The sequence below is a fragment of the Pteropus vampyrus genome, unplaced genomic scaffold, assembly GCF_000151845.1.
Source record: "Pteropus vampyrus isolate Shadow unplaced genomic scaffold, Pvam_2.0 Scaffold142, whole genome shotgun sequence".
NCBI classification, from domain to species: Eukaryota; Metazoa; Chordata; class Mammalia; order Chiroptera; family Pteropodidae; genus Pteropus; species Pteropus vampyrus.
The window spans coordinates 1853910-1875369 of NW_011888923.1; the positions used below are offsets into that span (position 1 = coordinate 1853910).

Genomic DNA, 21460 nt, shown 5'->3' on the forward strand with positions numbered 1-21460 from the left:
ACTCAGAGAACGGCCAATGGGCTGTGCAGGGGGCGGGGTCAGCCCTCCCCCCGCTGTTCTTTCGGTGCTGGGCCCGCCTCCCGAAGTTGCCCAGCAACGCCAAGCTGGGCTCCGGGTCCACGCGGGGTCGGCGCCGGGTCTTCGCCCGGCTCTGGCCGAGTCCCGTGGTTCCGGCGGCGCCCTCCCTCTCCCAGACAGGAAGCGCAGCCAAGACGCACCTGTCTCCTCTTTACTGGCAGCCGGGAGTCCGGGCTGGGGTCTCCCTGTGCTTACATTTCCCAAGCCATGAGTGAAGAGCCCAAAGACCTCCGGGACACCCCAGGCCCTGTGCGCCCCGCTTGACCTTCGCCCCTCAGGGCAGAGGAGGTTTCCCGCCCGCCCTGCTCAGCCCCGGCTTTGCTCTGCCGGACCCAGTGGTCAGGCGGAGCCTCAGCGCCTGGCGTAGTCCCGGATGGAGGCCTGGAAGTGCTCCGTGCTGTCGAGATCCGGGCGGCAGAGGACCACAGAGCACTTGCAGAGAAAATAGCCGCTGAAGCTGCCACTCAGGCTGCTCACTGGGCATGGCCAACACGTTGACAGCCAGCAGGTACTTGCCCTGCTAGACGCTGGCAGTGGTGAAGAAGGCGATCCAGGACACAAAGTTGAGGAGCAGGCTGAAGGGGACATATTTGGCCTCACTGTAGATTTCTGGCAGGTCCTTGCCCAGGTAACTGCAGGCAAAGGTGCTGACCGAGAGGAGGCCATTGTAGGTGAAAGCCAGTGTGAAGCCCGGTGAGTTTGCCTCGCTGCAATCAAGCACCACCAACTGAGGAAAGTGCTGATACTCCCTGGTGGGCAGTGGGGTCCACACTGCAAGCCAAATTAGGCAGATAAGCAGCTGGGCCACCGAGCTGATGACTACAAACAGGCCAGCCCTGTGGTGTTGGACCCAGGCATCGTAGAAGGTGGGTACCTTGACAGAAGACTTTGAAGATGAAGATGGCTGGAAGGAACAGATTGTAAGGCCGGACAGGAAGATAGCAAAACCGAGGGCAAAGAGGCCTTGGTGCAGCAAGCACGTGGGCATCCTGGGCTCCCCAAAGCCATAGAGGCCACAGCTGCCCCCTGCCAGGGAGCCCAGCAGGAGCAAGCAAAGCCTGCCCCCAGCTGACCTCACCACAGGGGTGTCTAAGTGCCAGGCAAACAGGCCAGCGGTCCAAGCCACAGGTAGTAGCAGCAGTGTATTAGCTACCAACAGCCCCAAGAGATGGGCTCATGCTAAGTCAAAAACACCACGGTGCGTGTGAAGCAGGTCTGGCTTCCCTCGGGCGCCCACTCTTCTTCCCCGCAAGGCTGGCAGTTGTAGAGGTCTGGAAGGGAAGGCAGAGAGGGCTCCTAAGAGCCAGGTGAGCAGAGCAGGAAAGGGCAGAAAGACTGTACAGGCCTGCGAGGGCTGGGAGGGCTGTACCACAGGAGCTGGGCTCCGCCGGGCACAGCGAGACGGGCATAGCCCTGAGCAGAGTCCGGAGGCTGCGTTTCCTCAAGGTGCCTAAGTTAATTATGATTCTAGAGACATGCGGATAGCTTCCATATGGCTCATGATCCCAGAAGGGATTTGCAGACTGGGAGGTCTTTAGGGAGGGACTTTACCCCGGTAACTCTGCCCACACACCAGTGAGGCTATGATCAATGCCAGCAGCCACCCCAAAAGGAAAGGCATTTTCATCTCTCTCTCTCTGCAACTTCTACTAACCAAATCCACCTCCCTGTGGTGCCGCTCTGTGCTTTCTCTGAGCTGACTCGCAGAGGACAGAAGAGATGCAGTTCTACACCTGCAGGGACGGTAAAATAATGTGGCCCCTGGAGCCCTGCTCCGGGCTGAGCCTTAGATATCTCAGTTCGCTTTCTGATCTCGACCTTGCATCTCTGGGTGCAATATGCTATTTCTTTCTGCTGCAGACACGCTACTATCTGCAGTCGGGCCAAGCAACCGGTGGCCACGGGGCTTCCAACTGCCAGCCCGTGGAGCTTCCCTGGCAGGCCTGGGTAGAGCCATGGCAGCCTGGTACCTGGGAGGCCTTCCTGCCCTGTGTAAGCTGTGTCAATATCGCCCCCAGACTCCAGGCTGCCCCTGAAATCATCACCTGGGGATGAGTGACCACATCCCAATTACCTGGTTGTCCTTGTCCTGCCACTGGATTTTGGTTTTGTTTATGTCCAGCTGAACTGGAGACCAGGTGGAGGAGCCGATGACCCTGAAAGTCCAGTCCCAGGCAATTATGTCATAGCTGCTGAGGGGGTCCCCATTGTCATTAAATGTCACAGTGTCCTGGGGTAGATGGAAATTCACCTTGCGGATCCACTCTAGAAACTGAAATAGAAAGGGATCTGGAGTGATCGCAGACGACACAGGCTGGTCCTCCTCCACCCTCCCCTCCTCGACTCTCCCAGACCATGAAGGCTCAGGAAGCAAATGCTTGGGGCCTTGTCGGGCTTCTATCTGGGCAATTTCAGCCTTTCTGGAGGTTCTTGTCCCTTTCCGAGAGCCCCTTCCCCTCCTAGAAGGCCCCTTGACGCTTGCGGCCAGCCTCCTGACTGAGAGGTCTCTAACAGAGGACCCCTTTACAAGGATTTTTAATCCTGGATCCGAGGTATGGTGGGTGGGAGGAGCCGAGGTTCAGGGAAGCTAAGAGAGGGATCAGTCCTCCGGTCAGCGGCCTCTGCCCCCCACCCCCAGCTCTTAGGGCCAAGGAGTGGTCATCCTGCTTACCTCAGGGAAGCACCCTGATACAGCGTGCCAGAGGCTGGACAGCCTCGCCTGCCAGGGGTAGACTTGGCCCCTGGAACAGGATCGGGAGGCACAGCCCAGGAGCTGGTGGAGGCTGTGGGCCACAGCGCAGACAGCCCAGTCCACGTTGCGGACGGGGCTCACGGAGAATGTTTGGAGAGTGGGCACATTCAGAAACAGCAAGACTCTGGCTGAGGGGGTAGGCAGAGGACCCTGGAGGCACGAGTCCTCCTAAGTGATGGCTCTGCTGAGCCTCACTCACCTGTCACAGAGGGTCACCGTGGGTCTGTGTCTCACCCCCAGACACTCAGCGTGCAGAGGGAACAGGCCTGCAACGAGGTAATCCCCAGGGAGGCTCAAGTCAAGAGAGGACTCCACATTAGGGCAGCCAAAAGCCCAGCAGCAGGAAAAGGGACAGCTGCAGGACAGCCAGGTGAGTAACATGCTGGCCTAACAGTCCCGTGCCTGGCATGGCTGAGCCGCACCCTCCGATGAGGTCAGGCTGTTTGAATAGAACACACTGCAGCTGCCCAGGTGCTTCCCAACTTCACGCCTGTGAAAGGGGTGGGGCTGGAACCCAGTGGTCGGAACCAGGCTGTTTGCCTTGGCTTCCGGGCCGACAGTCCTACTCAGGAACTGGGCAGGGTGCCAGCACAGATGCAAACCAGGCAGCACCCACTGATCCTTCCTCTGCCCGGTTGTGGGTTCTGCCCTTGCTCTGGTGCCTATGGCTTCGGAAAGGAAGCCCTGGTCTTTTTTTGAGGAGGAGTAGGGGGAGGTGAGGGAGGCAGAGGAAGGCAAGGACACTGCTTCTCTGGGGGCCTTGGGGACACGGTGTGAAGAGTTGCTAGCAGAGAGATGTGGGTTTTCGAACCTCTACCGAGGCCTCCGTTTACCAAGTGAGACTTGGCTTTGAGTTGAACTCCCTCCTAGCTCTTGGTTTTCTGACACTGAAATTCTTGAGTTTATCATCGTGGTTTTGCCTTGTCGTCCAGGGTTGCAACCTTAAGCCCAAAGACAAATGCATGCAAAGAGGATATGCAAATAGACGGGATTTGCTTAAAGCACCAGTCCTGGAGCTTTTGCTGCAGGAAGAAAACCATACCAGCTGAATTTCTGGAGAGGTGGTCCGGACTTGGCGTGGGGTATCTGGCTTTCCCTCTCGAGGTGGCCAGGGTGCGCTTTTGCCTAATGTAAATGGAGACTGGTCAGTGGTCGCCGAGGCATCAACCCCCAGAGCCCCGGCGGATGGGAGCCTCTGAGGGGGCGGCTGAGGCCCGGGTGCACTGCTGGGACCGCCCGCAGAGGGCGCTCGCGGCTCCCAGGCCGCCCCTTTCAGCAGCTTGACGGGCCGCGGGGCGGAGCGACGGGGTCTCGCGAGATTCCCGCGCGGCAGGCGCCGGCAGCCAGTATGGCGGACTCGCTGCTGCTGCAGACCAAGCGGGGGCTCGTCCGCTCCACGTGGAAACGAGCCCGCAAAGCCCGGCCCCAGCTCATCCTCAGCCGCCGGCCTCGCCGCCGGCTCGGGACTCTGCTGCGCTGGTGCGGCCGAAGGCGCCTGCGGCGGAGGCTGCTGCAGGCCCAGGCGGCCGGCGCGAACTGGCGGGAGGGCAGTTGCCCGTTGTCGCGCGCAGCGGCGGCCCAGAGGCCCAAGATCGCAGCCCCCAGCCCGGCCCCTAGCCCGACCCCGGACGAGGACCCCGCCGAAGGTGGCTCCGCGACCCTCCCCATCCCGCCGTTGCGGCCGGCCGGGCCGGGTCGCGCGTTGCTGCTGCTGCCGCTGGAGCAGGTGAGTCGCGCCGGGAGAGCCCGGCGAGTAGAGAGGGAGGGGCGGAGACGCAGCCTCGGGGGTGGCAGGCCGTGTCCCTTCTGCGTGTCCTCGGGCCACTAGTCATAAGCGCATTCCTCATGGCGGTGGTACTGAGCAGAGGGTAACGAGGACCCTGCTGAGGGCATCTAGCCCTTCAGAGCTGAAAGGGACTATGACGGTACTAATAGGTCGCATTTACTGGGTACTCAGTACTGCCAGGTTCTACGTTTTCTAAGTGCTTTTGGGGAATGAATGAACCCATTTAATACTCCCAGCTCACATGGAGTCATTATTGCTTGACTATGAATGTTTACAGAGGAAGGAACTGAGGTTTGGCTTAGGCGACTTGCCAAAAGGTATACAGTAGAGCCAGAGCTAGGATTCAGACCCAGGTGGCCTGGTTTTAGGGCCCCTGCTCTTCACTTGGACTCCCATGTGGAAGTCCCCCTCCAATACAGGAAAGAAGTGAAAACCAAGAACGCGGGGACTTGGCAGGCAGTGGGCCTTCTAAGGACAGGGAGCCATGAGAACAGCAGAGCCCAGTTCATGGGATCCCCTGATTTTTCACGTGTCAGTGTTCACCAGCTATATCTGTAGCTGCCATGGGATGTGGTCTTAAGTCAAAAATATTAAGTCCTCGATAGTCACCTAGTACAATGTATTCTCTTAGGTAGAAATCTGCCACCTTTTGATATGTGAATAGCAATTAAGGCTTTAGAAAGTTTCAGTCATTGGTCACAGAATCCATAATGTTATTACTTTCTTTTTTTTCTTTCCCTGCTAGGGTTTTACTTTTAGTGGGATGTGTCGTGTGACTTGCCTTTATGGCCAGGTGCAGGTGTTTGGTTTTACCATTAGCCAAGGCCAGCCTTCCCAAGATGTCTTCTCTACCTATACCCACTCTCGCCTCACTATCAATGCAGTTCATTATTCGATGCCTGAGAAAAGCAAGAAGGAGATGAAAAGGGAAGCCCGAACTTTGCTCAGACCTCATCTTAACCAGGGTAATGAAAAAAAACCGGGTCATTTACTGAAGATGTACTGTAATAAGGCTAATTATTTTTAGAAGTGTATCGTGGCCTACACTTTGCACACTTTACTATATTATTCAAACCCTCACAAGGGTCCTGAGAGTGAAACTCTTGTTTTCACCATTTTACAGATGAGAAAGATTGCCTGAGGCCACTCAGCTAGTATGTGGCAAACCTGGATGACTTCACCCAGGTGTGTCCCTATTATGCAGTATGGCCTCCTAAAAAAAGGCTCTCAAACGTAATTCCTACTCTTGAAAAGTTTACGCTTTAGCTGAGGAAATGGTGGCCCTAAAGGGCATAGAATTTAATGGAGTTACTATTCTAAGGTAGTTTGTTTTTATCTTTACAGATGACAGATGTTGGTTGATGAAGAATTTTTCTCCTCTGTGTTCAATTGTGATGCTAGAAAATCTGAAAACCTCCACTGTAAACTTCATAATCAGCCATCCGGGTTTATCTTACATTTTTGTACAAGAGGTAAATCAGTTTTCATTCAGAGTTTTGTTAATTACTTTCACCAGAACGGTCATATCACATGACTTATGTGGGATGCTCCCTTGGAAGATACAGAATGTAATGCATGTGTACAGTAAAAAGAGTATAGAAAGGTATAGCATTAAAAATGTCTCTTCTCCCCTACTCCCTTAGTTTCGTTACCCCACGAAAGCCATTATTTCGTATCGTAGTTGATTAAATGCCTTTTGGCACTTTTTGAATGGTTATCTTCATATCTTAATTTATTAACTTGAGATAGTGTAAGTTTTCTCTAAATTCTGAATGAGTAATTTTCAAGTTCTTATACTTTCTCCTGTCTCTTCTCACCTCTAAATTGTGCTGGCCATGCTATTAATTTCCTGAAGTCAAGTCGTTACTATAATTGTCTCTCATGAGCCAGTAAATTGAGTCTAATCCGTAGGTTTATTGGACAGACTGGATGTGAGGCATGAGGAAGGATCAAGGACTAACAACAGGCGTTTTAGGCTAAGCTGCTTGGAGTTGCCTTTGACTGAGAGGGAGCACCTGTAGGAGGAGGTGTCAATGTGTTAACTTTGAGGTGCCCATTAGACGTTCAGTTGGAGATGTCCAGAGTCTGGAGTTGGAAACGTGAATTTGGGAGCTTTCAGCCACAGAAGAGGGTTTGGAAGGCCTTGCGGTTGGCATAACAGCACCAAGGAAGTTGATACAAATGGAAACAGGAAGATTCACGGTCTGAGCCCCAAGGCTCTCCCAGGAGCAGGTCTAGATGTGGGAGTCGCAAAGAGACTGAGAAGGGGTGGCTGTTGCTGTCAGAATTTGAAGGCTGCTCCCTTGTTTCTAGAATCCAGAGTTGCTCAGAGGAAGTCTTAATGCCGGCTGATTCTCATTCCTTTGATGTTTTTGATGATGAGTTGCATTAGGATGGGATCCTGGTGGGTCTCTTTCCTTGATCCTCTGTGTACAGAGGCCTTATTTCATCTGAGCCCCACCTGCTTCTGCTGGGACCGAGCTCTTCCATTCTTTGGGTTGCTTTCCCTCGGTTTCCTGGTACTTCTGCCAGAATACCATTGGATGTCGTGGACCTGTCTTCCACATCCTGTCAACTCTGTCTGCATATATCTTTTGTCTTCACTTTGTTTTGGGAGATCGCCTTGACTTTATTCCCAGTCACCGACCTGCTCTATGACTGTGGTCTTCTATTGCATTTTTCTTGCAACAGAAAAATCACTTTTACATTTCCACACTCTTGCTTATTTTTGGAGTGTCCTGCAGAGGTGATGGCAGCTGGGAAGTAAGCATGAGCTATGAAAGCAGACCTGGATGATTTGGGGAAGAGAACTGACAGGGCTTATTTAAGGGCTGGTTTTGGTGGGGCGGGGGGATGAGAGGAAGGGAGGGATCAAATTTATCTTTCATTGCTCACAACTATATGAGGTTTTTTAGAACTGAAGAAAAGAGGTGTATTTGTTTTCACCTTTTCTAAAAGCTTATGTTGTTAATTTCAGAGTCCGACTTTCCAGATTAACTCCGAGTATTTTGCCTTGAGGTCTGTTGGCATTAGAAAAGAGAAGAAAAAAAACGGCCTTCGTTTAACTGAGAGTGCCCTTTCAGCCCTGGAGGAGTTAGTCAACGTGTCTTGTGGTGAGTGACACATGTTGACAAATTGGAGTGTTTATGATTAGAGTCCTGGAGGAGATGGCTAATCTAGGATCAATGTTTGTTTCCCCTCCAGAAGAGGTAGATGGCTGCCCTGTCATTCTGGTCTGTGGGTCTCAGGATGTCGGAAAGTCAACGTTTAATCGCTACCTGATTAACCAGTTGTTAAATAGGTGAGGCCGTTTCATTCTCGTTTTCACATGTTGCTGGATTGGGGGCAGGAAGTAGAAGTTTTGATTTAAGAAGCCGGATGGGACTGCATCTAGACTTCTAAGCAGAGGTTATTTACAGCTCTGTGCCGAGCTGCTCAGCTGAGTGATGGCATCGTCTGTTACACTGCATTTTGGGGTGAGGTGACAGTGCTCTCAGTGTACTGACCTTGCCTGTCAGTAGCTTTCAAGAGGAGTCACTTGGCCTCAGAATCTATTATTTGTCCTTATCCGGAGATTCAGAATAGGGATAAATTCTCTTTTAAAGATAAAATTTTAGGAAAGACGAGGTCGTACCTGTATGATGAGCGGACATTGACCATACCTGCATCACATTTTCTCTATTTATTTATTTTTTATATGGATCGAGCATCCCACCTAAAAGCCTGCATAGTATGGATTATCACTGTGTGTCGCATAAAATCTTTAAGATCTGATTTACCCTCTTGACAAGGTAAAGCTAGCTAAGATTTTCTTTCTTTTAAATTTTCAGCATTTCTTGTGTTGACTATTTGGAATGTGATCTGGGACAGACAGAATTTACTCCTCCGGGTTGCATTTCTTTACTTAATATTACAGAGCCAATTCTAGGTATGTATTATGTATTTCTTAAATGTCTTGGTGTTCAAAAATGCGAAAGTTATACTTAAAAAAACCTCAAGGATTATAAAATATGAAAAGTGAACATCCCCCACCAAACTCATTGTCTTCCTGTAACTATTGCTCTAGCCTCCAAAAAAAAAAAACAAACCTGTATTTTTCTAGGATTCCATTGGAAATACTGTCCATTTTATTATATGTAAATTAGAGGCCCACCTCCTCCAATATTAACATCTATATACAGTGATCTAAACTGGGGATTTCACATTAATATAATACTATTAATTACTAAGCTATACAGTTTATTCAGAATCCACCAGTTATCCTACTAATGTCCTTTTTATGGTTCAAAATCCAAACCAGAATCCCACGATACTTTTTAGTTTTTATGGGAAAATATGCACAACATGACATTTATCATTTTAACCGTTCATGTGTGTACGATTCAATGGCATTAAGTACATTCACAATGTTGTATAACCATTATCTATATCCAGAACTTTTCGTCATCCCAAAGTGAAACGTTTTACAGCAATCCCCCCTTATTTGTGGGGGACACGTTCCAAGACCCCAGGGGATGCCTGACACCGAGCATAGTACTGAAGTCTGTATGTACTGTTTTTCTACACACACACCTGTGATAAAGTTTACGGCTTCTCTTTGTTGGCACATCCGAATTGCCAGCATCACTGCCCTTTTCGCTTTGGGTCGTTATTAAGCAACTAAGGATGACTTGAACACGGGCACTGCGATATTGCTGCAGTCGATCTGACAACTAACGAGCAGGTTTACAGCGTGGACAAAGGGATGATTCATGGGACAGAGCCAGATTTCATCATGCTGCTCGGAACAGTGTAGTTTTAAACTTATGAATTGTTTATTTCAGGAATTTTTTTCTGAAAAATTTCAGACCACAGGTGACCACAGTTAACTGAATTGAGGAAGGCGAGACCGCAGATACAGGACTGCCCTTTGGAGAAACACTAATTGCTCCCTCCCACCCCCCTCCCCTGCTACAAACCCCTGTTCTGCTTTCTGTCCCTATGAATTCACCTATTCTGGTTATCATGTATAAGTGAAATCGTACAGTATTCATCCCTGTGTGCCTGGCTTTTTTTGCTAAGCAAAATGCAAGCATATTACAGCGTATATTGAAACTTAGTTCTTTTTTTTATGACTGAATATTATTACGTTGTATGCGTATATCACGTTTTATTTGTTTAACCACCGACGGACCCTTGCACGGTTTCTGCTTCGTGGCTGTTGTGCGTGGCGTTGCTCTGAACTTTGATGTGCAAGTATCTGCTCAGATCCCGCTTTCGGCTCTCTCAGGGCGGGGCTGCTGGGTCATTTGGTAGTTCCACATCGAACCTTTTGAGAAACTGCCAGCCTTTTTCACCGCAGCTGCACCGTTACATTCTCACCAGCAATGTGCAAGCGTTCTGATTTCTCCGCACCTTCAACAATACTTGTCAGTTTTGATTACAGCCATCCTGTTGGATGTGGAGCGATGCCTCATTTTGGTTTCGATTTGCATTTTCCTGATGATTAGTGATGTTGAACATCGTTTCATGTGCTTATTGGCCATTTGTATGTTTGCTTTAGAGAAATGTCTATTCAAGTCCTTTGCCCATTTTTGAATTAAGTCGTTTTTGTTGACTTTCGGGAGGCCTTTATATATTCTGAATGTTAATCTCTTATCAGATACATGAATTGCAAGTATTTTCTCCCATTCTGTAGGTTATGTTTTTGCTTTCATGATACTGTCCTTTATTGTACGAACATTCTTAATTTTTGCGAAGTCAACTTACCGATTTTTTTTTATTGCTTGTGCGGTTGGTGTCATAGCCATGAAGTTGTTGCCAAATCCAGTGTCATAAAGACGTTCTGTAATGTTTTTGTCTAAGAGTTTTGTAAGTTTCAGTGCTAACATGTAGGTCTTTGATTCCTCCCCGTCCCCAGCAGAGAGAAGGGTGTATTTGTCAGGCAGCCAGCCAAGGAGACCAGAGAGGAGGCTCAGATCAGTCTCCCTGATCCAGGGTTCCAGGCGAGTTTTTAAAGGTTTAAGGGGAACAAATATGCGGAAGCGCTGGCGGGGCAGGTCTTAATTAGTGGAACTTGGCCATTTATGGTAAAGGGCTTCAGCACCAGATTATCCTGCACAGCCTTCGCTGCTGAAAGGTTCTGGTGTTCCAGTTCCGGTTGCTTATGTCCCTGTCCCTTGGTTGGGTCAGGAGGAAGACAGGGATGACTTTGGTTCCAGGTGCAGCTGGAGGTCAGAGCCTTCTCTGCGCGTGCTTTGGCTGCATGACTTGCGGTTTTGGTCTGTTGTCTCTCGTTTGATCCATTTTTGAATACGTTTTTCTGCATGATACAGGGAAAGGATCCAGTGTCATTCTTTTATACGTGGAAAGCTAGTTTTCCAATCACCATTTGTCGAAAAGACCATCTTTGCCTCATTGAATGGTGTTGGCACCTTTGTCAAAAATCATTTGACCATACATACATGCGAGGGTCTTTTCCTGGGCTCCCTGGTCTGTTCCATTGCTCTGTGTCTGTCCTTATGCGGTCACCACCTCTCTTAATGACTATAGCTTTGTAGTAAGTTCAAAGCTGGGCAGTATGGGTCCTCCAACTTGATTTTTCAAGGTTGTTTTGGCCTTTCAGGACCCCTTGCAATTCCATATCAGTTCGGGAATTGGCTTTTCCATTTCTGCAAAGAAAAGGCTGTTAGAATTTTGACAGGGATTGTGTTGAATCTGCACTGCAGATTGCTGTGGGTGGTATTGACATTTTAATGTTAAGTCTTCCTATCCATGAACACAGGATGTCTTCCCAATTTTTTAGGTCCTCTTTAATTTCTTTAAGCTATGTTTTGTGATTTTCAGCATATAAATGTCTTTCATTTCCTTGGTTGGATTTATTCCTAAGGATTTAATTCTTTTAGCTGTTATTGTAAATGAGATTTCTCTCCTAATTTCCTTTTCAGGTTGTTCATTGCTGGTGTATAGAAGCATAACTGATTTTTGTGTGTTGATCTTGAACCTGCAACTTTGCTGAATTCTTTTATCAGCTCTAGTGGCTTTTCTGCAAATTCTTAAGGATTTTCTACATATGAGACCATGTCACCTGCAAATAGAGGTAGTTTTACCTCTTTCTTTCCAATTTGGGTGCTTTTTCTTTCTGTTTCTGGTCTAATAGCTCCGATAGGACCTCTAGCACAAGGTCGAGTAGGAGGAAACACCCTTTTCTTGTTTACAATCTTAGGGAATACAGCCAGTCTTCCACCATCAAGTTCGACGTTAGCTGTGGGTTTTTCGGTTTCCATTTGAAAGGTTGAAGAAGTTGCCTTCTAATCCTAGTTTATGGAATGGTTTTATCCTGAAAGGATGTTGGATTTTGTCAAATGCTTTTTCCGTGTCTGTTGAGATAATTGTGTAATTTTTGTTTAGTTTGACTTTCTGTCAAAAAGAAGTCGTAAAACATTTATATTGTTTTAACAGCTTTATCAAAAATAATTGTTGACGCTTTTTAGCTGGTTTCATTGTTTCTTTTTTTCTCTCTAGTCCATTTAATTTTTTTCTTCACCCCTTAATATTTCAGTGGGTATTTCTAAAAACAAGGACACTCTGCTACATAATCATAATACAACCACCGAAATCAGGATAGTAACATTGCTACAGTACTGTTCCGTTACTCGAATTTTGTCCATTGTAGACAGAGCTGATTGTCCTAGTCATCTGTATAGGTCCAGTGTATCATCATAAATCTTTAGTCTCCTTCAGTCTGGAACAATTCCTCCAGCTTTTCTCATCTTTCCTGACCTTGACAGTTCTGAAGAGCACGTTTATAGAATGTCTCGTGGTTAGATCAAGAAGCGTGCTGCGTTCTCAGTGCATCCTAGCAACATGTGACCAAAGGTGCTGGCTTGGATCACTAGGTTAGGACAGTGTTTGCTGGGTATTCCACTCTCACTAACTAGGTGTGCTAATTTCTTCTGGGTGTCATCGCTTCCAGGTCCCCTCCGTGGACAGATCCCCTCAGTAGACAGAGCTAGGAAATACGTGCATGTTTAAACCCACACACACCACGCGTGTATCTGTGTGTATGCATATGCGCACACACCTTTTCTGTTTATGAAGCGCCATGAGTCTGCACCACTCGTTCAATTCCAGGTTCATTCTAGTTAGCCTTCCCCCTTCCACATCTGTAAGTTCCTTCTCTGACGGTGAGAACCCCGGCGACGATTATTCTCAGTATACTTACGTAGTTGGCAAAGGTTCTCTGTATTTGTTCAGTCCCTCAACTACGCAGGCCACTCTCAGCTGTGGGCCACCCCGAATCCCTTGGCCACAGTCTTGAGGGGAGTCGCACTAGCTCTGCCGCAAGTGGTCTTGCACCACCCAACCACATCGACCAAGGCCCTTGCCCTGCTGACCATGTTGTCACATGGTCCTGGTCACCTGCTGCCGAGCATTCTAGCCCTGGCTCTGACCACAGGAGATTGGAAGTGGCTCGGACTGGGCAGACTGGTGGTGTGATTAGGGAGTGTCAACTCCAGGGGTAACTCAGCCACTGGAGTTCAAGCCCAGCCAATACCTACTAGCTGCGCGACCTCGGTCTAGTGAATCTTTTTCTCAATTTCCTCATCTGTAAGAATGGGGATAATGACACTACCTGCTTCGTAGGGTTCTTATGAAAATTAGAGACTATGTGTAACATACCTACAGCGAGGTAAGCTCTGTATTCCAACGAATGATCACTGTTATAGTCACCCTGTCATTGGAATGTGAGCCCTATAAGGATGGAGATGTTCGTTTTGTTCGCACATAGCCGGTGGTCGGTAAATGTTCACTGAATGAACGGCCTCGTTAGGACATGACTGGGGTTAACTTCATGTGACAGCGAGTATGTCCTTAGAGTAAGTTGAAAACTTCGTGTTCCGGAAGTGGGAATACATCTCTTCCTGGGGGCAGGATGGTCTCAGCTTTCCTGCGGATCTTTGCCGGGATGATGGCCGACCTCGCCACCGTGTAGTCGTGGATCGATTCCTCTTACCTCTGTCTCTTTGTCTTCTCAGGACCACCTTTCACTCACCAGAGGACACCACAGAAAATGGTGTATTATGGGAAAGCTGCTTGTAAAAACAACTACGAGAATTACATTGAGATCATAAAGTATGTGTTCAGCTCCTACAGGAGAGAGTCCCCTCTTATCGTCAACACGATGGGCTGGGTGACAGGTAGGCCCACAGAGACACATCCGGCAGGACCGGGATGGGCGGTGTGAATAAGCTTTTGGCTTTTAGGCGTTAGTCCCGGAGCCCAGCTTTGAGGAGATTCTTCTTTTTGACCATTGCTTTGTCTCAAAATAAGGTACCAGTTTTCCGTAGGGGCGTGTTGCTCCTTTGGTGCACTAACCGTGCTGATGTCGTCTCCTTCCTCCCAGACAAAGGGCTTTTGCTTCTCATCGACCTGATCCGATTGCTGTCTCCCAGCCACGTCGTTCAGTTCAGTTCTGGCCGAAGTAAATACATGCCAAACCTCACCCCCGACTACGTGGACGACATGGACGGCTTGTACACAAAGAGCAAGTCCAAAGTCAGAAACAGAGGTTTCCAGCTGGCAGAATTTGCAGAGAGTTTGGAATTTGCTGATGAAGACAAGGAGAGTCCGCTTATGTTTACTGGACATAAACTGATGTGCGTCCAGTCGGACTTTGCGTTTAGAAAAACTCCAAGAAATAGGTAAATAGGTTATCGTGGCTAGAGAATTAAGTTTTCTTCAGTTTAATAAGGCCTTCTGTGCTCAATTCTTTAAAAGGAATAAGTCCTCTAAAATTTTTCAACTCTCTATCAGAGCTATTTCTGTATGAAGGAGAATCAGTTATTTTCTGAACTTTTATTTTCCCAATGGGACCATCCAGAGTGGCCTCCAGCTCTGGTGGCCAGGAGCTTTGACTAGAAGGAGAGTCTGTCCACTTCATGTTTTTCCATGGGGTTTATATATAGAAAGGCAGAGTGTGCAGATACTAAGGTGTAAATCTAGTCTGTGTAAGTAATGACAGATGCACTCTGTTTCTCAGCGGGAGGTGGACCTGTGAGCTTGAATCTCTACTTACCCTGTTCTAATTTACTTTTCAGAGACTCGCATAACAGAATTCTTCGTGACTTGGCGGTGTTGGGTTACCTTGGCCAGCTGCAGCCCCCAGTGCCGAAACCACTTTGTCCCTTACATGGTCTGACACCGTATCAGGTAACCTGAGCTTGTGGTGGGGATCGTCTTTATTTTGTTTACTTAGCAAACACTTCTGTGGCTTCCTGTGTGCTGAGCGTGCCTCCAGCCACTGTGCAACTCTTCGCTTGTTTAATCCTCAGAACAGGCCTACGGTGTAGGTCCTGTAACTGTCCCCATTTGGCAGATGGCAGCTGAGGAACCCAGTACAAGTGGCACAGCTGGCATCAGACCCAAGCAGTCTGGCTCCCGGGTCCGTGCTCTTAACTGCTGTGCTGGGCTGGGCACGGCTGTGGTTCCGTGCCGCCTAATCCCAGAGGTGGCCCTGGGCTCAGACCCAGGCAGTCCGGCTCCAGCACTTCCGCCTCCGAGTCGCGTGTGATCCAGCTTGTCATCTGTGGAGCGAAGGCAGTACCTGAGTGGGTAGAATGGTTACGTGGGTTCAGCAGATGGTTACGTGGGTTCAGCGGTGCCTGGCTCTGGGAGAGCGCTCTTAACATCTCTCCTCATCAAAAGTAGATTCTGGCACCAGAGTATTTACATTTACATCTTGGGATCCAAGCTCTTAATTATTTGGGGATGAAACCGCCTTAATATTAGGGTTCTGGATGATGAAAGAACAGATCAGGCAGCATTTCTTAAGTGCTTACTCCGGTCTAAGCCTGTGTTTACGCCTTTACTCACAACGGCCCTGTCGTTATCTCCATTTTACGGATGATGGAGCTGAGGCCAGGGATGTTGAGTCAGCTGGTCCAAAGGGGCGTAGTAGGAATCTGGGCTGGGACTGAGGCCCAGGCAGCCTGACAGCAGAGCCCAGACCTTCACCGTCTGCCATGTGGCCTGTCGAGTGCCGAGTGCTGGTGCACCACTGCTCTGTCGAGCACATTACATGGAGTGGCTTGGTGACCGTGGCACCCCTGTGAGGGCGATGCTGGTACATCCCCTGTTTACAGCTTAGAAAACTGGGCACAGTCAGGTGGAGACACGGCCTGAGGTCGTGCAGGCAGCAGTGGGGACCCGGGCGGACAGGTGTGTCTCCCAGGGTTGGTGCCGAGCTTGGCGCTCGGCTTTCAAGTCGTCTCCAGAAGGGAACCTAAGGCAGTCTGTTTAATGGCGTTTCACTCAGAGATATAACTGAATTTGAAACGTATCTGCCAGCGATTTAAACTGCCCTTTGTTATTTCAAATTTGGTTTTGAAATTTAAATACTATATGTAACAAAATACCTCTCTACTCTCAGAGTTTGAAATTGCCCAGGAAGTGACATGTTAAAGGTGGTGGTTGTGTATTTTACGCTCTAGGAGTGCGGTCCGTTTATCTTAATCCAGTGCGTTACATTAGGGGATGAATGGAGGCTTTCTCTCACTGCATGAATTTTGACTTTCTTACTTAGACCTCTCCGTGAATGGGGTTTCATGGTCTCCCTTGGCCATAACTTATTTCTAAACTTGTGACTTAACGTATCTCTTCAGACAAGAAAGTACTTGGCACAGGGTATAGACTTCTGGCAGATGGAGATGATGTGCGGGGATTCGGTGTAGATGTTTTAGGTTCTCTGTACTGAAGCAGTGAAGGCTGGTTCAGCGCTTCCGCTCAGTTGAGGCACTTTTTGGCAGGCAGTTTGGCAGACGTAACTTAGATAACTGGCTAGTCAGCAGATGAGAGGGAAAAGTAGTCTTTCGGGTGGAATTAATGGAGCGAGATGCACATTTGTTTTCCAGGTCCCTTTCAATGCAGTTGCGCTCCGAATTCTTCACGCCGATGTCGCCCCCACCCACGTACTATATGCTGTGAATGCCAGCTGGGTCGGTCTTTGCAAGATCCTGGATGATGTCCGAGGGTATGCAGATGGGCCCATCCTGCTCGCTCAGACTCCAATCTGCGATTGTTTGGGGTTTGGTGAGTGAGAGTAAAACATGTCTGCAAACCTGCTAAAATTGATCCACTTCTTCAAGTGCTGACTGCTGATCTTGACCTCACGGCTGTCTTGGCTGGCACGGTCAGAGCTCCTCTGCCCTCAGTACAGAGGCCTTGGGCTGGAGGGCAGGAGGGAGCAGCTCTTTCTCTGCCTCCCCTGCCAGCTCCTCTAGATCTAGGATTCCTAAGGGCCTGGTCACTCGACACGTGTTCTCCAGGCCATCTCACCCGCTGCGGGGGCTCCGAATCCATCATCAGGCCTCCTGCCCGTAGCGGCTGTCCGGCCCAGCCGCGCGTCTGCGCTCCAGGTCCATGGTACCAGTGCGCCTCTCTGCTTGGGTGTCTCACTGGTATCTTGGACTTGGGTCCAGCGCTGAGGTCCTGACGGGTCCATACAGTCTGACGCTCTCCCAGAGTCCCCTCCTCCCACCCCACACCAGCGCCCGTTCCCTCGGGCCCTTCAAGTGGTCCTTCAGAGATTTACCCCGGTCCCCTTGGCACCTCCTTGTCTTCCTTCTCTGCATTCAGCCCATTAGCAGGTCAGGTAGCTTCAGTTTCCAAAATGTGTCACCCCCTCATCTCATCCCCCCGCTCTGCCAGTCTGAGCCACCATCATTTCTGCACTGGACTCTGGAACAGCGTCTTAGTTGGACTCCCCTCCTGCTCCGAGGTGGCCTGAGCACAGACGATTGTCGCAGGCTGGCTTCCTGTAGCACAGGTCCAGCATGTCGGCGGGGCCTGGCCGTGCCCAGCAGAATTGGGTTCCTGCCCCCGCCAAGCCCACCTCATGTGGTTGTTCCCTTGCCTCACCGAGGTCGGTAAACATCCGTGGATGTTTCTGGACCTGTGTGACCTCAAACTAGCAAAACCCTTCAATAATTAAATACACATTTCTGATGTATACAGTACTGTACTTAAAAGCATTCCCACAGAAATTGTGTCGCTTCGTACAGACACAATTGGTGATGGGAGAGACAGAGTCATCTCTGTGTCCCCTCGGGGGGCCTTCTCCCTGGCCTGTGCGTGCTGTAGCTGCGTCAGTCTAGGACTTGGCAGTGAAGACCACATTGGCACCTACAGCTGAACGAGGAGGAGGATACGAAGCACTCAGATAATCACGTACTCCATTTCTTGGTACTTTGTATTTTCAAAGCAAAACCTGGTTGAAATGGAAACTCTTGTTTTAAAAGCCGTTCTGCAGTTCGGAGTGGGGGAGGCGGGGATATTTTCCAGAAAGGGTGATTTCTGCGTGTCTTCAAGGGATTTGTAGAGGGATCGACATGGAGAAGAGGCTCTACCACATCCTCACTCCCGTGCCCCCGGAAGAGCTAAGAAACGTGAATTGTCTGCTGGTCGGAGCCGTTTCCGTTCCACAGTGTGTCTTGAAGGGCCAGGTGAGTGCGGCTCCCACAGACAGCCCTGGAGGCAGCTGGCAGTGTACACAGAGAGCGAGGACCTGAAATGGGGCAGGAGTCGTGAGACGGGTGACTGGGAGCCTGACGCTTTGTCGTAGAGGTGGAACGAAGTGGGTGGGCTGTCAGGCAAGGTGGCTGAGGCAGGCCGTGAGTCACCCTCCTGCCTGTGGACAGGAGCCCCGTGGGAGAGCCATTATCCCAGGGGCATCTGAGGGGGGAGAGTGGAGCCGGCCTCCCCAGGATCGCCCCCTCCTGAGAATGGTCTTCAGGGGGAGCCTGTGGGAAGGTCATATTGGCCACGGGCATCCGCGTAGCCCCAAGGCCAAACTACAGGGCCCGCAGGTGGCCTGGGAGGCGTAGATGTTGCCCCCCTGCTTACCTGTTTGAGAGGGAAACTCCCACGGTCGTTCAGTCACAAAGGTGGCAGTCACCTTTGTACCGGAGCCAGAGCTCTAAGCGGGCCCTTTGAGGGAAGGAGAGCCAAGGGTTTTAAGTGAGAGGATCTCACTCAGACTCGTAACGCTGTCTTTTGGGGAAGAAACGTTTGGCTGGACTTGGAGCGTTTCCATGTATTTTCTGTTTCCATTTCAGCGTGGGCTCGAAGGAACGATACCTTACGTCACGACAGATTATAATCTTAAACTTCCAGGAGCATCAGAGAAAGTTGGAGCAAGAGAAACTGAGGCGACCTATCAAGAGAGACTACACCCAAAACCAAAATTCTATCGAAAAGTAAACTGATGATTTTAATAAGGGAAGCAGCTTTTCCACCAGAAAGCTTGACTGTCTCCAGCCTGGTGTCAGCAGACTGATGGGGTTTTGTGGCCGCGAATGGTGCCCTTACGTAGCAAACAGTGTCCTGTGTCACTCGTGGCTGTGTTTATAGTAAATCTAAGTCCGTTCGTAAAGCCACGTGGCCCAGAGTTTTGCCATGGTCTGCTATATTAGTCATACTTGATGTTTTCTAGAGAGATGAAACCACAGAGGAAAGTTGTAAGCCATTAAAACAGGAAGAATACAGTCAGTTTCTCAAAGAAGTTCTTCAAGAACCTGATTGATGGAATCTGGATAAGAACAGGGAGACTGGGGCCACAAAAATGTACCAAGGACAAAGGAAGGGTGGCCAGCGGGACTGCAAGCATAGCAGGGTGTGGAGACGCACCTCGGTCCTCACCCAGTGGTGGCAGACAGGCGGGAGACCCCAGCAGTGGCATCTGTCTGCGAGGTGGTCACAGCCCTGGTGGTCGTTCTCATCCCCTGATCATGTGATGCTCTCTGAGTTCGTTTCCATTCCTTCCTGTAGGTCGAGTGTTAAAAGATCATGTTTGGTCTTTAAATTTAATCAAGGTTTAATGGATGAAAATTTGGACTCAAGAGCACTCCATTTTTTTTTTTTTTTTAATCCAGTAGTTTTATGCTGAAAAAAAAAAAAGCTCTCAAATCCAGGAACTCTCTCCTGGGCCCTCTTTAAAACAGTATATGTCCTAATCGACTTCTCAGCTGAGATTGAAGACACACCCTGGGCCGAGCTGGCACTACGCCGTTTGGAAGAAGGACTGGAAGAAGGAGCAGCTCGTGAAAAAGGCCTGTTCTTGTCTTTGGGCGGCTGGACCTGAACTTGTACTGGGCCGTCTAGGCCTTTCTCCTAGGGCGCAGGAGGCTGGTGGTGATGCCATCTCCCAGACGGCTTGGGGAAAAATGACGGAGCACTGTCCTTTGTCTTCTCCCTGGTGGTGATGACTCTGTGCCCTGCGAGGTTGGCAGTGATTTTGATGAACAAGGACGACGAGCCTGGGTCACGTCATTGCTGCGTTGAAGATGGTGAGAGACTGACCGAGGTGGCGGTTGGGACCGGCGGCGTGAATTCCAGCTGCTTAGCAGATCGCGTTGAAGGACAGTCATTAGGATGTGTGGGTTTAACATCAATGTTCATTTAAATCGTTGGTTTTCATTGTCTTGACTCAGCATCTTGTAGACCCCCAGACTTAGGGATTCACACAGGAGCCCTCGTCAGCCTCCGGTGAGTTTCCACACCCTACAGACCATTTCAAGTCTGACTCCTCAGTCGCCTCTTATTTATATGTAAATTTTATTTGGCGTATTTTTCTATCTTGGCCTCACAAAGCGTTTTAACAGACAGTTCTCTGCCATCAACTTTTTGCCTCCTTCCCCAGTACCTTGTATCTTTGTAATGATAGTCACTGTAGGTCATGAGCAGCAAGCCTCAGATGAGAGTAAGGCTTGTTGCTTTGAGAGTGACGGTGAAACCGCTGCCTTGGCACTTGCTTTGGCTTTAATTTCCTGCTGGCTTTTAAGGGTGCCCTTTCTTTGGAAACAAACGTTGCCACTAGAGGGCGCGGCCAGCATTGGTCCTCCGGCCAGACTGGGCCAGAGGTGGCGGAGGAGCCTGTGCAGGCCTTTCTCAAGATGTGGGCTCCGGGCCGCGGGCAGCTGCAGGGTGCGCTGGTGGACAGGAGCATGGCCACTGTCCCGGAGCGCTGTCGGATTGTCAGCGTCTGCCAGTGTTGGTGGTGTGGCTCGCGATTTCGACAGTCTTGAGGTTCAGGACGGGTAGCGAGGAGCTCCGCATGGGCGTTATCCTTAACCCTTTTTGTTTATGCCTTCCAAAGGAGCCCATGCTTATTTTTAAAAACTTAAAGAAATATGTGACTTAGAATGTGACAACCTGAAGTTTCCAATCTCACGATTCTTTTAAAGAGATATGTTTATAGGAAAGGTAGATTCGAAATAATTGACAAGATTCTCAAATTCTAGGGTTCATTTTATTTGTAAACAAAGTCAGTTTGGTTGTCCCCTCTCCTCCGTTAGGCCCGGGGGCCAGGAACCGGTGTGCCCCTGAGTCCCCAGCCTGGAAACTGAAGGTTTGAGGAAGCGGGGAGGGGCCGCTGAGCTGGCCCGTCGCGTGCTTTGGGTTATAGTTTTTGAGAAATCGAAATGTGCTTGCTTACCTGCTGGACACACAGCTATTTGCCCAACAGCCAGTGTGGGGACCAAGTGACATGGGTACAGATGGTGAATTTTTAAAAAACTGGCTTTTTTTTTTTTTTTGAAGCTCTGGTTGTGATAACAGTGGGTGAGAAGCAGGCGTCGATGTTGGACCTCTGAGTTCAGACCCTGGCCGGGCCACCCGAACCTGTCCCTTCTTTAAGGTGGGACAAAAGCTCTTCCCTTGGGGTCCCCGCGTGGGCTGTGCATGAGGGTGGCTGCAAGAGGCACAGCAGTAACTGCGCTGCAGCCGGTCTCCGGTTCCGTGGGAAGCTCGTGGAAGGCAGGGGCCACGGCCGTGTCCCTCACAGTCACGCAGGGACAAAGCAGACGCTT

General features: G+C 49.7%; 2 protein-coding genes across 3 annotated transcripts; one reads left to right on the forward strand and one right to left on the reverse strand.

The window, feature by feature from the left end:
- Positions 1–417: 417 nt before the first annotated feature.
- On the reverse strand, positions 418–3211 carry TAS1R1 (taste 1 receptor member 1). The gene is given in 6 exon segments (XM_023535619.1): positions 418–558; positions 560–1239; positions 1242–1374; positions 2153–2350; positions 2750–2980; positions 3065–3211. Coding segments are annotated over 6 exon segments (1530 nt in total).
- A 931-nt stretch (positions 3212–4142) lies between these two features.
- NOL9 (nucleolar protein 9) lies at positions 4143–21179 on the forward strand. Of its 2 annotated transcripts, XM_011368467.2 has the most exons (12): positions 4144–4556; positions 5362–5581; positions 5961–6088; positions 7594–7729; positions 7821–7917; positions 8447–8544; positions 13634–13795; positions 14002–14299; positions 14696–14807; positions 16508–16685; positions 17964–18097; positions 18710–21179. In XM_011368467.2, the coding sequence occupies exons 1-12, from the start codon at positions 4179–4181 to the stop codon at positions 18857–18859; spliced, it is 2091 nt and encodes a 696-aa protein (XP_011366769.1). In that variant the 5' UTR covers positions 4144–4178; the 3' UTR covers positions 18860–21179. The 2 variants fall into 2 exon arrangements, with proteins under 2 accessions (XP_023391369.1, XP_011366769.1); XM_023535601.1 differs by lacking the exon at positions 18710–21179 and having other exon boundaries at positions 4143–4556; positions 16508–16626; positions 17964–18095.
- Positions 21180–21460: the final 281 nt, after the last annotated feature.

Bases quoted from the DNA above. Each gene is read 5' to 3' on its own strand.
- NOL9 (XM_011368467.2), top strand. From the start codon at position 4,179: ATGGCGGACTCGCTGCTGCTGCAGACCAAGCGGGGGCTCGTCCGCTCC. The intron at 6,089-7,593 runs GTAAATCAGTTT...TGTTAATTTCAG, and splicing joins CTTACATTTTTGTACAAGAG to AGTCCGACTTTCCAGATTAA. The intron at 7,918-8,446 runs GTGAGGCCGTTT...TTAAATTTTCAG, and splicing joins ATTAACCAGTTGTTAAATAG to CATTTCTTGTGTTGACTATT.